Genomic DNA, 17,317 nt, shown 5'->3' with positions numbered 1-17,317 from the left:
AAATCCCACTACGCTTACGTGCAAGACAAAATTTGAGAGTTAAGAATGGCATTTAAGGTTCGTAAAGCTGTCGTTTTCGTACCAATAATCATCATGATCTTGCCAGATCAACTCCAACGCGGGGTTATAAACGTTATCCCTACTGCATAATTGCCGGAGGATTAGTTGAGGAGGCAATTCATTATGCCCTTTAGCTAAAGGACACACAGAAAATAAGAAAGGAGAATGCATCATTGGATGCTTCCCATAATATTCTGTTGCTCCATGAACTTTTTTAAAATATGGCCATACGTTTCCCACCACCCACTATAAGCCTTCCCCAACCCCATGTGAGAAAATCCAACCATGCTGCCTTTTGGCAATCTCGGAGATTTTAAAAGCTTCATAATAGTTAAGAGTTGCATCGAGTAATCTTCAGTCCGACGAACTCAAGTACGAATTGGATCATCAGATGAGGGAAACAATTAATGCATGAATTAGCAAGTTAGACCCGAAAAAACGTTATGCCACGGACATTCCACAAAATTGTAAGACAGGAGTCCGGGATTTTGTCCTAGTTGAGCTTTCAAGAATGACACGGGTTCTGAAGCATCAGGCAAATGTTGTGTACGAAATTTACTACTGAGATATGTAGAGCAGTTGCTGTCTTCCTTGTATCCCCGTGACTCGTTTAGGTTTGCATGTGAAGGATCCTGAGTTGGTTGTCAGATAAAAATGTGTTCTCTTGTCAGTGTTGGTATTTCACAAGACAAATTCATTTATTGATCTCAGAATTTGCAGAGTAATTCTTCTTCAAACCGCATTCGGTACCCTGTCAAGCCTTTTTTTTTTCGCCCCCCTGGGGGGAGGGGGGGGGGGGGGAAGAGGGGAGGTAATCAATCAACATTGTAAAACTCGTTGTGCACCCTTTGAAACCAGTTCAGATTTTTTAGCTGAAGCACGCAAACTGCAGTTGAAAAGATCAAACGTGCGATAGATGTAATATGTCGTATAGATAGCTCATTCAAGCAACAGTAAAAATTGGAAACACCAGAGGCTCTTGGTTGGGCACATTTTTACTTTTGGTTTGTCTAACAACCATTTTAGACCATCATCACGGTCCCTTTTACACTTCCTAGTTATCACCGTGCAAAAGATAATTCAAAGTAGACAAGAAGAATTTAGCCATCAGGACTGGCTAACATGCGTAGAACTATCAATAAGTAGATGTAACGAGATGAAACACATCATGTGGCTACAACAAATTCATTTTATTAGGAAAGGGGTTGGGCGGCAACCAAATCATTGAAGATGGTCTTGTCGTCTCACATTTCTCCATCACCTAGACAGGCACAATACAACCACCAGCCCGGCCACCATCAAACCTTTGAGTTTTGGTGAATAAACCTTGTCTCTCACCCATTACCACATTAAAATGTGGATTTGCTTCAAAAAATTCAGACAGGTGCACTGGTGCATAGTGCATCTGTTTGGTCTGATGGTTGTTCGGTTCCTTCCGGATTATCCCTGAACCTCCTTAGATCCATTCTTTCCTTCTAGTATAGGATAGATTAGGATATACTACAGTTGTCGTCTTCGAAAAAAAAAAAAAAAAAGACAAGCACAATACACCAAATAAGTTAACGCCATGACACAAACCCGAAAGAGGATAACGTTTCAGGCCTTCATTAATGGGTAAGCTCCGAAGAGCCTGCACTGTTGCTCTGCGTCCAGTCGCCGGTGTCTACCATGGTCATTTGAGTATCAATTATGGGCTCCAGCCGTCTGGTCCATGTCGCACCCAGCTATATCAGCAACAGAGCTGGCACGACTAAGACCCACCAAAGTGCCACTTTTATACCCATCCCTTTTGTTTTGAATTAATCTTTTGTACACAGATAACGTATACACAATTACTATTGAACTCATGACAATTCATCTAAACTTAAATACAACACAATCGACATTGCACGTGTAATAACTCATCTGAATTTAAATTTAAAATTCAAATTTTATTTATATGTCATACATTCAATTGTAACAATGTATATAAAATTAATTATTTTCTTTTTGATTTTCAACTTGGGGAACGTTTCAGGGCTTTAGGTTTAACAAGTTAAAATCCACATGCTGCGTGACAAACTGTATAATGCACGTCCGCATATTTTTATGCAGTGCTGAGGACGACTGAACAAGCAACTAATAATAAAAAGGGATCCATTCAAAAACCTCCCTTGAGTTTTTTGACAATTTTACTGCCCTCCATTAAAGTTTTCTAAATATCACTTATCTCCCCCGCCAGTCATTTGGTATCCAATGCTTACATCACTAATGGCTAAATTATACATGCTGTATAACCTATCAGGTTAGTAATATTTTTAGAATCTCAGGAGGATAGTGAAACTGTTAGAAATCTCAGAGCAAGTTTCTAAAATTATCCCTAATAAAATGACAGGCGATTTTTCGGCCATAGGCATTCGTTAGGTAGAACCACTCCAAATCAGCTACTCTATCCTAAATGTTACATAATTGATAACAGATGAAAAAGAAAAGGATTCTCAGCAATAGTTTATTCTTTTCGTTCCTTATCCCAGCCTTTTCTTTATGGAAGGGCATATTAGGCACGCAAGACAGATGCTCTCTGTCAACCCTATCTTCCAGTAATGACTTGGCAATCAAAAATTCAGCAAGTCTACAATGTAGACACATGCATGCTGCCAAGCCCTCGTTGAGCATTAAACTTAACAGAAGTTACAGTTAACTTGCACAAAAGTTTAGAACAATCACGATTGGAACCACCTCCTGATCTGTTTGGAACCTCGCTTTTCATGGTCAGTTTGGTCCGCATCGCGCCGTGCAAATTTGGATCTGTACTGCTCAATTAGTGTGTCAAGTTTATCCACCACATCTCGTCCCAGAGGGTCACTGTTCCTTTTACTCTTTTTTCTTATCTCAGGACCAACGGGTTCCTCGTGTTTTTGTGCTTGATTCTGAAGCCTCCTCTTTTTGGTATATGACTGTGCTCTTTCCTGATGTCCACGCTTATGAGCACTAATGGTTGTGCCTTCAGCTGGATGTGGCACGCCTCCATCAGGGTTTCTTTGTTCCTGGTGGGGTATTTGCTTATTTTTTGAGCCTCTCATCTTTTTCTTCAATGAAATGTTGTCCCTTTTGCCACCAGCATCACCTTTTTCCTTCTTAACAACTCGAACTTCCCCTGAAGGAGACTCTGCAAAAACTTGCCTCCCAACTTCAGCTTCTGTCTTACTCCCAGAAGTGTCTGATGCTTTAGCATCATGTCTAGATTTGCGTTTTCTTGATTTCTCTTTTGAATGATAATCCAATGCACTTGATTTGTCATTCTGCTGCAAATCTTGAACGCCATTCAAGGAATCCTGCTGCCGAGCTTGAAGCTTGTCTTTCCTGCTTCGCAGTGTTAGGACATTATCAACAGCAAACTCGACAATTGGGCGTTGCTCAGGACCAAAAGTTTCTGCACCCATAACACCACACTGGATTAGCATTGATACAACTGATAGTTGCACTCACTCTGCTTGCCCGGATATTAGTAACTTACAGCAACAATTTTTATATGCAGACTGGCAGAGTACCATCAGTGTCACCATTTAGAGAGCAAATGTAATGTTTTATGAAACAGATTACCTGGATTATTGTTAAGAACTCTCAAAGCCACAAGTGCATGTTGATGCTCCGAAAACTCGACAAAAGCCACTCCACGAGAACTATTTTTTCTGGTTGAGTTTGTATTCTTGGACTCCCTCAAAATTTTTATCTGCATGACAAAAACACTCCTAGGATCCAAAAATGTGCGATCCATAATTTGCACAAACTCAATTGGAGATGAACATCTGTTACCTGTCGAATAACAGGCTTTTGCTTAGTAGCTCGAGAAGTTACTGCATGTATGCAGAGTTGCTTCAACTCTTCCTCAGACATTGTCTTTGGCAAATTGTACATCGCCAGCCTTGTCCTTGACAGATGGAAGTTTGGAGATTTAAGTTTAGTCATTTTTTTCTCCTGCAACCTGTACAGTTGTTTGGAGCATTATTGAGTTTGCAAATTCTTGGAGCACAAAAAGTCAACCACAGTCTCAAAAATTGTTAAATTTAAGAGCATAAGCAAGAGATACCTCTAACTATCTAGTAATTGGCTAAGCAAGAAAGCTATACTGGAAAATTTACAACTCATAGGGCCTATTCTTCTTTGCTTAAATTAAGCTGATTCTCTATTGTTCCACTTACTGCAGAACTAAAGCAATTTGAGGTGTTCTTGAGATAAATGATATAAGAATATCTGCCATTTCATGTGTACAAACATGCAAAGTAAATTATGAGACTGGAACTTGTCAAGCCAGGAGTTAATGACTTTTCCACCATTGATGTGCCATTGTTTTGGCCCATATCCATGTAAACCATATATAGCCCTGTTTCAAGAAGTGTGTGGCTAACACCCTTTTGAACTCCAATCTAATATCCAGAGGGGAAAAGGCCACTGTATGAAGTGCCATCTCAGACATATAAAGCACATTTCCGTGTAACTTTAGAGAAATTTATCGCTTCATCCAATTGGTACCATTTGAAATATGCTCTAGCTTCACAGTATCAGGAAAGATCCAATAAAGATTTTCAAGCAGTTGTAAGTTGCCAATATGCAACTTACTCATGCCAACAAATTTGGAATCACTGAATACTATTTCATCAGTTTATTCTGACAAGTGTGGAAACAACACCCTAACAATTGCTGCTACATTGACGAATATAAATTACTTTGTTTGCACCAGAAAAAAGTTAGCATGACAGAGAGCAGACATGGGAAAGTTCTTGAACTTGCACTGAAAGTTAGGAAAGACATATAATGTTTGTAGAATGCAAATCCAGGGCCCATTAGGTATCCAGAAAATAACTCTCCTCGAAGATACGAGACAATGCATTAACTCAAAGCTTCCAAAATGTAATAAGCAGCCAGGTAACCAAACAACAAACTACAGCCGGATAATAACCAGATTCGCTATTGAAAGATAGACATCTAGCAGATGATGTACAGATATATACTTGAAGATTTTTCCTGGTAGAAGTGGACCACATAAAATAAGATAAATTCCAAAATCATTTACTAATAAAACTTAATACTCACATTTTGCGCTTTGACATATCGCTCACTGAAACACCTTCAGCAGCTGGAGTTCCCTCGAGGATAAGACCTTCCTGTTAAGTCAGAAAAGAGTATTAACATGCTGTTAGACACACACATAAAAGTGCAAGTATAGAATTTACACACACCAAAAAAAAAAGATAAATATAATCAGAATGCCGCCTGATCTTCATACCAACCTTTGCCAGGTAAAGATTGCGGTGGTCACGATCCTCTTTTTTGGTCTTCTCCGAAACCTTATCTTGAGCTGCCTTCTTGTCCAGAGCCTTCAAAATTTTTAATTGCCTACCCTTTAGAAAGATACCCAAACCAGCAGCAGCATTGGCAGCTGAAACTGCAGCATCAGCACCATCTGATGTTTTAAATTTGAGAAATCCTGTTCCCCTCGGTCGCCTGCACAGAGTAAAACCAAGATCATATCAGACAAATTCTCATTTGGAAGAGAAGATATTTGGAAATCCAATGGCCAACAGGAAAAGTTCATTCTCACTTGGTAACATGATGAAGAACTGGAAGAAAGGATTCTACTTCACCAAATGCCAAGAGCCGTTGTTTTACTTCTTCGCTACTCGTATCAAAAGGAAGGTTGCTAATGAATATTGTCCTTTGCAGTTCATTGTCCCTCTCAGTTGGGTTTTTCTCTATTTGTTTGTTTTTCCCAGAATTTCCTGGTATTGTGTTTGGTGCAATAAAAGTATCAGACAATTTGCTTGATATGCCCAAACTTTCATCATCCTTCATTTCTTTGGACAGCCCAGAGTTATCATTATCCAAGCTATCTGTCGCTTTAGACGTCGATGAAATTAGGTTCTGGAGAACTTTTCTTGTAATATCTGCTTCTTCATCGAAGTTTGTTTCACTGTCAGAGACCTTCTCTTCAGTTGAATCAGACCCATCTGACATACCATCAACTTTGTAATCTTGTAGGGATTTCTCATTGACTTCTGTATCATCCTCATCCAAATCACCATCACTATCACTTTCCTCACCACGTTTGTCCTGCCCTGTAATTACATAAGTCAGACATGGACTTCTTTTCCCAACTTCCCAGCATTATATTTTAAGCTACCTCATTTTTCACATTTAAGTGAGTGGAAAAGGATAGATAGATTATCCATGATAAATAAATGAACCAAATCCAGTAATACAATATCACAGAATATCCCTTATATCAGTCATCAAAGCATAAGTTGGATTAAGTTCTATGCTAATCTCGTACCAAGTGCAGAAGAGAGAGAGAGAGAATTGATAATATATAAAGATTTCTCCTCAAATGCTAAATAAGCAAAACACAAGACAGGAGAAAAGATGACCAAAATCTAAAACCTAGGAAAGGTCTGCACATGCATGCATATGACTGAAAGCGTTTGAAGAGATAGTCTACTTCCAGAGGCAAATAAAACTAAAGGTTAAAAGCAAAATTCGACACTGCCAGTTTCCTCAAGCTAACCAAAGCAGTTAAGAGAAAGGCCCACTTATCATTATGAACTTCAGCATTGGAATTCAGATAAGCAAGGAAAAGATGGTTATCAGTAGAAACAGTAGATGTAGCGTGTCAGAATGACAATGTTTAGCATGACACAACCAGAACAAGCAAGATAATTCTCCTTTCATAAAATTTGAAGGAACCATTAGTAAACCAATGGAGCAACAGTTTTCTACTGTAGAGAAAGAGAGGAAAAGAACTTTATTTGGTCCTGAATTTATTTGTGCAATAGCAAATAGATATCATCTTTTTCTAGGAACATTTACTCAAAAGAAGGTAATGACCACTCCAGTTGTTCCACAAATTGCAACACTATTGACAATTCAATTATCATTTTGCAGACTGCACAAATTAAAATTTTATTTGAAAAGCGAAAGTTACCTTCTTCACCAGCATCAAGAGATTTACCACCAGAGGCATAAACTTTTTTCGAAACAGCCCAATCAACAGCTATTGGTCTTTTACCAAAATTTTTCCCATTGAACATCTTGATAATCTGTTGAGTATTAAAAGGACCCAAAAAAATTTTCAAATAATGTAAAGGAGTAAAAAACTAATTGGCAACATAAACCATGATTCAGTCCACCAAAATTCAAAGTGTTAGAAGCTTAATTTGACCGAATGATACGTTTGCCTGAAGCTGTTAAATCAAGCTTCGAACTTGAGATTTAGTACTCAATTAAACAGAAAAGGAAAAAATTTGAGGCCATATTCCATAAGCAATAGCTAATAGAAGAAATACTGATGTATCTCAAATTTCACATCGTACAAGAAAACCACAACCAAAAACAACATCAGAACTGAACAAATGAGATTCAGATTCTTTCAAAGGAAAAAAAGGAGGACATTCCAAGCTCAGAGAATCTGGTTAAAACCAACTTGCATAGAACTATTTCTCCTTTTTTAAAGAGATTAGGAGCTACTTCAAAACCTTTTAAGAGACGACAACAACTTGAACTATTTAGAATAATACTCAAGAATCATCAACCAATTACTTTGGTCATGTCATTTTTTTAGTCTTGCTATGAGTTAATTACTTTGAACAACTTGAACTATTTAGAGTAATACGCAAGAATCATCAACCAATTACTTTGGTCATGTCATTTTTTCAGTCTTGCTATGAGTTAATTTTTTTATCATGGTGACATACGCTACGCTATTGGTGGCATGTCGCCTTGGTAGTAATTGAACAAATGTGTTGTATTTTTTGCCCCTACTTCTTCTATTATCTCTGAAGATTTTGACATTTTGGGAAATATTATGGTTTTACACCCTAGTCTTATGTAGTTTTCAACTGGAAAGGCAGATAACTGCCTGAAAGATTAGAGATGTTATCAGACGAAATACATACATTTTCTGCATCCTGCTTTGATGTGAATTTAATAAAAGCAAATCCCTTCGACAACCTGAAAAAGACAGGAAAAGTTCAAACCCTTAAATAAAAATAGGTAACAAACTCTAAAGTGTTGCAGTTTAAGGAAACACACCCTGTCTCAGGATTTTGAGGAATAAAAACGTCCCACACGAAAGCCACAGCCGAAAACATGTTCTTTATCTCATTCACTGTTGCCTGCAGTTAGATGTTGGCTAATGTAGAATTAAGAGTCAATCGTCATCTGCCATTATTTTTTAATAAGATAGGCCAGAGTTGTTCAATTATGTCAAACACATAATATTTGCACATATTAATAAAGGGAATATAAGAATTGTAGAATAGTTAATATTGCACAAAAAATATGCACAGAGAAGAAAATGAGCATAAGAAACCTTGAATGGGAGATTCCGCACTATAAGCTTCCACTTTTGGGTCTTCGAGCCCTAGTTGACAAGAATAATATAGAAATACTTATATTCTATGAAGAAGTTAAAGTCCCTGAACAAATTATATGCAAGAATATGAAACAGAGTTAAAAATCAGGAAAAGCAGGTGGCCTAAAAAATTTATAAAGCAACCTTTTCCTTTTTCTTTTCTTCTCATTCCGATAATTAATACAGCACCTTAATTTTTAGTATCTAAAACCCAAGGAAAATTGTGATTTTCAGAGAGAGTGAGTGACAGGCTAGGCCCTTCAGAACAATCAACATTTTTCAATTATTCCTAATTGGTGCAGCAAGAGGTTAATAGCATCTCAAAGGCTACATGGAATTGCCAAATGCCGAAGAGATGGTAAAAGCAACAGTCTCCAAGGCATGGCCTACCAGAAGGCAATGCCAAGTGGAATAGCACAATCTGAAGTGCTTGACTTTTAGAGAGCAGCTTATAGACGATTCCAGGAAGCCGAAAGTTATTCATGAAAAAACTACAAAGAATAGCTCCAGGAAACTTTAAGATGGTCAGCAATACCAGGAACAGTATTTAAAGCAAAACAACTCTTGTGAACACTAAAAGCATAAGTTGAACTAATCCACTTTTTTTAAGAACTGTGTAAAAGTTTCAAATTTTATTTCCATCTGAAAAGAAAAGGCAATATCTCAATCTACAATGAGGTACCTTCAGAAGCAAAAAATTTCTAACAATATAAACCTTTAGCACAAGTTCAAACAAGACAGTGAACTCCTATTGACCAACTTCCTCGTCCACTTTAACCACTAGATTACAAAACTAGTAACCACAACCTCTAGTCTTGTCAAATTTCAACCAGTCATATGGTCAACAATTTATTGCCATGTAACCTCACATACACTTAATATACCATTCCATCACATTTGCAAATTCAAATGCAAGGACAAGAATAAAGCAATCTTTTTCGTATAAAAACACCCACACTCAAAAACTGAAAATCTACCTCTCCACCAAGCTGACGTGCCCATAGAAGTTCACCATGTATCTTTTTTTGGTGTAATGCTGCAACAGAGGAACGAGCTGATTTAACACTTGTATAAAGGACAGATGAAGCATCCATTTTACATCCATCTCGAGCTAGACCTGCAAAAAAATTTTACATAAATGTGATCTTACATTTTCTTAAAAAAAGATTTAGTTACAACATTATTATCCTAAGAAAAACACTTCAAATAAAACTAGAAAACAAAAGTTTCGCTTCAAAATGTTTATAAACACTGAGTAACCACACACAGTTTGGGGCCTACCTCTTCCATTTAGTAGTGATAAATCCCCAACATACTTGAAATTTCAAAAGTTGACAAAGGTCATGTATAAAGAGAAAAATCAAAATAGTACTAGAAGAAACATATTCTTTGGTATTATCAAAGAAACATATTCTTCAAAATTATTACAGTGTATCAAGAACAAAAAGAGAAATCACTAATGGCTTATTGGCATCCAAGAAGACAAATTTCAGTGTGTCACATCAGCATCACAAATTAAAGAGCTTCCATTCAGAAGCCCAAAACCATGTCTAGACAAACCACCACCTTACAACCACAGTCCAGGATTTAACTTGTAGAGAGTCATTATAGCTTTAAGAAACCTATAAGATATGTGCCACATAGCTTTGAGAAACCAATAAGATATGCATCCACAGATGATCATGTTTATATGGACAATTACCAAACAGAGAGTAGCCTGAGGAAGTCATCTAAAGAGCAATCTGAGCTAAGCTATGTCTACATTAACTGAGGAACCGAGAATCTTGCAAGGAGTCAGATAAATTCTTAGTGTATTAACTATGTCATAAGGGCTTCTTTGTTCAATGGAGAACCGTTCTTTTTGTTTTAGCTAGAACCAAAAACGATAGGAAGCTCAACACTGTATGCTATGATTGCAGATTGGGACCCAAAACTGTAATTCACATCTGTAATTAAACTCCCCATTCTGCACAATATAGTGATACAGATATCCACTCAGAATATTTCAAGCCATTGGACAAGACTCTTTAATCAATTCAGCATGATGATCACAAGCATGAACCTAGGAAATGTAAACCTGGATGCACTGAGAACAAAATAAGGACATGCATTACCATGATGCTCAAGCTCCTCTTTGGGGAAAGGATAAATAATAGAACGTACTGTGCCACACTCTCTGGCAAGACGGTGAACATCTTCTGCCATAGCAGTATTAAGAAGACCACCAAATATGACTGTCTTTGCAACTCTGTCATATAAATTGAAAAATACACATCATGGTGCAGTAAAGAAATAAGCACTTGTCTCTCGCAGAAAATCAACGAAAGGTAATCATGACCTTCCAAGCAATGTATCTCACTCCTAGAGGTATAGAGAAATCATACAAGTATGTGAGTTGCCATGGAATCAATGTAGCAATGACTTCAAAGAATTTCACAGTGCAAACTTTTTAACCATACCTCTAAGTCTAAATGAGAAACAAAAAACAAACCGTATCTCAGTGCTCTATAGGCCAACAAACACTGAAATATGGAGCAATCATGCATGTATTATATGTGTGTGTATACACACACACCTTCTCATAAAGTAACTAGCTGTAGCTAAGTCTATTATTATACCACCAAATACTATTTCACCTATCTAATATGGAGGTCAACATAAGATTGCAGCTGCAAAAATACGAAATTGACCATTTTATGAATGGAGTAACATTTCAATACTAAAAATCGGGTCAGGGGTTGGAGGCAGGTGGAAAAGCAAAATCATTGCCACATATAGGAGTTTACAACGCCAGTAAGAGTGAAAAGGTGAAATAAACGACCACAAGGGGGTTTCAGCAAAGATCAGAATGCAAAATAAATCCCATGACCAAATTTTCATAAGATCACAAACATCACATAGTAATACCTCTGCTTTTCTTTTTCTAAAGAAGTTTCTTCATCAGCTATACTGCTAGAAGTTGTAGCTGCTTTTCTTTTCTCCAAGGACTCAAGTGTTTCATTCACTGCTAACAGAAAATAAATCAATCGATGAATCGAAATAAATTGAAAACACACACTAACTCCGTCATAATTGGACACCTGTTGATAGAGATTTTGAAAACTCCTCGTGCTCGACTGTCTTGGCAGACAAACTTAACTTGTTATCTTTTGCCTGGGCAACACCATCAGAAATTTCTGCTAAATTTATTTTTGGAAAAAAAGGGATAACACAAACAAATTTCAATGTGAGTTTCCGATTTTCTTCATGAGAGCGCAATCAGAAAGCAGAAAGCATTAGACCAAATAGCAGGTAAGCATATAAGTATAAACCTTGATTTCCTTTCGATCGGCGTTGTTCCAGAGAAGCACGATGCATAGCATGCTTAACTTGAATCTTTCTACCCCCAACAGTGGACCCATTTTTCAGCTCAATAGCACGATTAGCATGTTCAACTGCAGCGCTGCAATTCCAGACATTACCCAAAAAGTATCAAGACTTGCACACGTAATTATTTTTAACACGCTAGTGAAAAAAACAGCAGAACCAGAGAGCAAAATAAGCTCATTCGAGCAAAATGATATGAAACCAATAATCTGGAGTTGAAAAAATAAAGGGATTGGCAAAATTTACACTGACACAATGAAAAATTATTCCAATTCAGACTTACAATTGAACAAAGCCAAAGCCCCGGTGCTCACTAGACCCTGTCCTCAAGAAAAATAACTCAAGACTTAAGAATGATATAAAATGCCAATATTAAGGATTCAATGTTTACTAGCTATGCAGAGACTGTACTAAGCTATTTAAATCGGAAAATTACACGAAAAAGCAATTCACTATCTCAAATAAATGCAATAATTACCCTTCTTCGTAACCATAAAGCAGCGTCTTATTGGTCCAACTTCACTAAAGCTCTCTTCTAACTACAAATTCACAGAAACAAAAGGATGTATTAAACACAAGAAAGAAAAAGGGTAAACATGACAGTGCAATGAGCTAAAAAGGCAACCGAAAGAAAGAGTACCTGAGCATTAGTCAAAGAATAGGGCAAGCCGGTGACGAAGACGGTGGAAGGGCTGTATTGGCTGTCGCCATCAGTTGCCTTCACCTTCTTCTTCTTTCCCATCTCTGCAGGTTTCAAGTGTGCCAAAGCTTAAAGACGCTGAACTCTGTCGAAGGTTTTTCTTAATGTGGAAACCGGGGGTTTTATACAGGGATTTAGCGGATTGGGTTGGTTGAAATTTAATAGTCTCAGCCAAGTCAGTTGGGTACTAAAGGGCTGGGTTTTGGCGTTCGTGGGCCGTCCGTCGTGGCACGGCTGTAGCAAAGTAGAGTGTCGCTCGACGAGGTGGACAGTGGACTGGTGATTTAATTTACTTTACTCAAAGAGATAAGGAAAAATTGATCTTTTAAAAAAAGTTAAATTATTTCAATTAATTTGGTTTCAGCTCCCTCCATTTTTACCCACCTTGTAGTGAAAACCATAACTCAACAAAACAACAATACCATCTCTCTCTCTCTCTCTCTCTCTCTCTCTCTCTCTCTCTTTTCCTCACCATCCTTTCCTTTCCCTCCTAAAAAATCAATTCAAACAACAAAAATCAAATCCCTCCAATTCTTTTCTTTTCCTTTTCCTCCCATTCCCTTAATCCAAACGATGCGTAAGGCTGCAAACGAGCCGAGTCGAGTCGAATTTTGAACTAATCGAGCCGAGTCTCGACTAAATTTTACCAAACTCGAGCTCGACGAGCCGGCAATTTTCAAGCTCGAGCTCGACTAGAATCAAGTCGAGCCGAGCTCGAGCTCGAAAAAAATAAAAAATAATTATTTTATTTTTTAAAAAATAAATAAAATAATATTTTTTTCTTAATAAATAATAAAATATTAAGGATTTATACGTAATTTTACTATGAAAATAAAAAATAAAAAAATATATATAATATACGTAATTTTATTATTAAATAAAAATAAAAATAATATATATATATATATATATATATATATACTCAAGCTCGCGAGCTAACGAGCTTAATATTCTGAGCTCGAGTTCGAGCTCGAGCTCAACTCGAGCTCGATTAATATCGAGCTCGACTCGAGCTTGACTCGAGCCGCTCGCGATTCGTTTGCAGCCCTAGTAAGGATATACAAATACTAGGTTTGGATGTCAATTTAGACTTAAACATTAAATTTTACATGTTTGATGCGCATTTATGTCTATATCTATATTGTCATAAGGAAAAAAATAGTTCTACACTTCAACTGTTCTTTACTTTTTTAAAAAATAATAATGATATAACAATCGTCTGTAGTCTGTACTTCAAAAATTAAGACATTGATTAGACTCTCAATCGTTGTTTGTATCATTTGAAATATTAAAAATCACAAAATTATCCAACTATCAAGCCACAAAATAATACTGAACAACTATAGATTTGGAAAGATTAATGGCTAGGGTAGGCAAAAATATCTATTGAACTAAAAATCCGTAATATTCAATCCATTTTAATCCGAAAAATAGGGTACTCGATTTGCATTATTTGACCAGGTCAACTAAGAGTCTGATATCCTCTTACATGCAGGACGAGTTATAGTCAAGGATTAAGAACTTGTAAGTACTCGATCGTCCTCGTGTATATATACACACACACACATATATATATGTTATATATATGTGTGTATATATATACATTATACTACAAAATAATATTTTTAGAGCTAATTAAGTAATTTTATCAAGCAAATTGCTCTCCAAAAATATAAGAGACTATTTGTTTACAAATTTCATTTGTAAATGTCATGATTTTATATTTTTAATGAAGGAGTTTGAGTGATGTAGAATATATATGAAAAAAAGTACTACATATTTTAATTTTCATTGATTATGAATTCTTTTAACATTTTTCCTTTTTCTTATATTGTCTTTGCATGTTTATTTTTGACATAAGACTTTTTTTTGGATAAAATCTATGTTAAATTTTAGATGAATATGTAAAATATAAAATTAATTTAGTATAAATTATTTTAAAAATTTTATGTCATAAACAGGGGGTACCCCATTGATCCGATCCTTTTTTAGTATACACCCGTTGATAAGGTACTCGCTTATACACAGAGCGGATAAGGGTTAGAAAATTGCTGACCCATAAGATGCGGGTCAAATCATCTAGATACTAAACGAACAGGTACTTAACTCGTACCTATCACTATTAATGGTTAAGAGTGGTTTATAATTTTCAAAATAATAGCTTCTTTCGGCATTTCTATATTTGTTTACTAAGTTGTTAGTTGTTCTATATGAACGAGTAACTAAATTTGTTTACTATGTTGTTCTGTATGAATAGGTACTCAAATTGGAAGATGCACAAGTTGACTCGTGTCACTCACCTTATGTTTTGGCAAATAATATTTAAAAATGCTACGGTACCTTTCGAAAACTATTTCATCAATAATTATTTCTCAAGGTAACGTGGAGTATTTTGAAATTTAAAATTATTACTACCTAAACACAAGAAACACTTATTTCATTATGTAACAGTGAACTTAGTATGAGAATATGACACTAAAAGGGATTGGTAGAACCTCCCAATAACATTACCACAATTCAAATTTTTATGTCGAAACAAAATTTTCAAAAATGATAGATCATGCTTGAATGTAATCTTAACTTGAAGGTGGTAAATTTAACAAATTATTCAAAAACTTCTGGTCCATTAGAATTTGAATTTTGAAATTAACATCTGCCTTTCCATTTTCCATAAATAAAAGGATTCCTTGATTTGCATAAACGTGAATTATGAGGTAACAATGAACGACAATAATCAATTTTGCACCGTAACCTACCAATTTGTTTTGAGAAATTCGAATAAAGAAACGAATTTTGCCCACCAAAATATAAGTCGAGAATTCGGCCAAGTGTGCCCACAGTGATGAAAAGTGAAAACCAAAAATTGCACAGGTAAACTGTACAAGCCACGCTTTCCACCGTTCGCTTCGCGTCGAGGCGGGGAACCAATGGGCCACGATATTAATTGCGGTGGGCCGATAAATGTCACTGCTCACATCAGATGTAGATTGTTCTTTTTTCTTTTTATCTATTTATTTTTTTGCTGAAAAAGGAAAAAACAGTTGATTGAAGTCGTGAAACTTATTCACCATTTTAATGTTTAGTTTGTAAGCCTACAAGAGATAACAAAAGAAGAGTATGTTATAAAGGAAGCGCCGAGCTCGGGAGTTAAGGAGACAAAAAGAAGCAAAGAAGAAAAGAAGAAGAAAGAGAGAGACAAAAATTTAAGCTAAAAATGAAAACAAGAGAAACAATTGGTTTGTTTGGAGAGAGGTTATTTGTTAAATTTAAATTGCTTGTATCATTAACATATTTTTAATCTTTTTTTTATCTCACATACATGACATAAAAAAGGTGTTACAATTTTTTTTTCAAAGTGTTAATATTTTGAAAAGTTAAAATTAAACAGAGTAAAAATATAAGATACGATAATAATTATTAGTATATACAATTACATGACAGACTGAGTATTTGTTTAGAGACGATCACGGAATCACTGATTTAAGTGTTTTAATGAGTAATTTTTTTATTTTTTTAGATAGGTTGTATGCTCTTAAAAGTGCAAATTTTTGTTGAACAACACCATGATAATATATTAGGAAAGTTTATTAGCTGAAATTTAGTATATGCTAGGTACAAAAGTTTCTCCAATCAAGATTGGAAAGCACGTTTTAAAAAAAAAAACGAAAAGCACTTCAAAAATGTTAAATTAGTTGTGGAAATGAGATATGTTGATTACGTGTTAGAAAGTCATATGGCGTCACCAAATCAATTCTCTCTTGGTGGAATGTAACCTTAGATTTTGCTTTTACGAATCCCAAGGTTGAGTTCTGTAGTACAGTAGTATCTTTTTTCTCTGGGATTAACAACAGTAAACCCACGCACGCACAGGCTCCCCATCTTGCAAGGAATGAGGGCCCTGCTACTGCGCGGAGTGCCTGCTGCCCGTGATGCACGCTGTTTTCTTTCTCTAGGGAAAGCATATATCTTTTTGGTCCCCTGAATCAGTCATGTTCCTCATTTCTCCCCCCAGAATATATTCCATTTCTCTCTTTACTTCCCCACGGAACATTATTTGCTTAGGGTTTAGTAGGAGCAAATTAGTTCATTGCGGTCATATTATCATGTGAGAATAAGGTTATATAATCATGAGAGTATAAATTTGTATTATTTATAAGAATAAATTAGTTTAAAATTTTATCATTTCAATTCTTAGTCATCTCATGATAATCAATACCACATCTTCCATAGGATCATTTTATTCTGCAAATATTGAATTAATTCGTTTAGTTAAAATGTGTCATCCCATGTATAAAATGCATCCAAATTTGTGATGACACAGAATAATTAATCCAATCTCGTGTCATTCATGAACCAAAAGTACTCTTAATAGTTTACACCAACACCATTAATTATAAAAGAATGTATACATAGAGTAATTTTGTACTCCTCCTAATTTCTTCCCTTTTTGAGGGGATAAAGAACTCTAGGGCATCTTACATACTTTTATAATTTGTTTAGGAGGGAAGGAGTAGAAGGAAGATTTGAAGTCAAAATCTTTATTTTTTAGAATTTCAATCTTAGTTAGACATCATGTCTATAAGAGCGACAATTTCTTGAAAATTTGTATTATACTGAATATTATCAAATATAAGTTTATTTGTATCTGGATCTGTTGGTTAATAAATTAAACTTCAGTATCAATAAGCTTACGAACTAAACTCAAACCGCGCGTGTTTCAAATGATTTGAACTACTCTTTTGTAATTCAAACTTCTTAGTGTTAATCATTATTTACTATATAAGGGCATCTCATGTCTTTACCCA

At 35.8% G+C, this 17,317-nt stretch overlaps 1 protein-coding gene across 2 annotated transcripts; it reads right to left on the bottom strand.

The window, feature by feature from the left end:
• Nucleotides 1-2,519: 2,519 nt before the first annotated feature.
• LOC113761917 (RNA-binding protein 28) lies at nt 2,520-12,585 on the bottom strand. Of its 2 annotated transcripts, none has more exons than XM_027305102.1 (18): nt 12,453-12,585; nt 12,291-12,351; nt 12,096-12,132; nt 11,758-11,888; nt 11,527-11,625; nt 11,354-11,450; nt 10,561-10,694; nt 9,424-9,563; nt 8,405-8,455; nt 8,125-8,207; nt 7,989-8,043; nt 7,019-7,133; nt 5,642-6,155; nt 5,331-5,544; nt 5,134-5,204; nt 3,856-4,024; nt 3,643-3,772; nt 2,520-3,472 (listed from the first exon to the last, which is right to left on the bottom strand). In XM_027305102.1, exons 1-18 carry the CDS (start codon nt 12,552-12,554, stop codon nt 2,763-2,765), a joined length of 2,913 nt encoding a protein of 970 aa, XP_027160903.1. In that variant the 5' UTR covers nt 12,555-12,585; the 3' UTR covers nt 2,520-2,762. The 2 variants fall into 2 exon arrangements, with proteins under 2 accessions (XP_027160903.1, XP_027160904.1); XM_027305103.1 differs by having other exon boundaries at nt 11,527-11,622.
• Nucleotides 12,586-17,317: the final 4,732 nt, after the last annotated feature.

This window comes from Coffea eugenioides, chromosome 2, assembly GCF_003713205.1.
Source record: "Coffea eugenioides isolate CCC68of chromosome 2, Ceug_1.0, whole genome shotgun sequence".
NCBI classification, from domain to species: Eukaryota; Viridiplantae; Streptophyta; class Magnoliopsida; order Gentianales; family Rubiaceae; genus Coffea; species Coffea eugenioides.
The sequence above is the reverse complement of the archived record's forward strand: the minus strand, read 5'-3'. Positions and strand labels throughout refer to the sequence as shown.

Coding starts and splice junctions, on each gene's coding strand:
- LOC113761917 (XM_027305102.1), bottom strand. CDS start 12,554: ATGGGAAAGAAGAAGAAGGTGAAGGCAACTGATGGCGACAGCCAATAC. Junction 12,352..12,452: donor ATTCTTTGACTAATGCTCAG/GTACTCTTTCTT, acceptor GTGAATTTGTAG/TTAGAAGAGAGCTTTAGTGA. Junction 8,044..8,124: donor CCTCAAAATCCTGAGACAGG/GTGTGTTTCCTT, acceptor TGTCTTTTTCAG/GTTGTCGAAGGGATTTGCTT.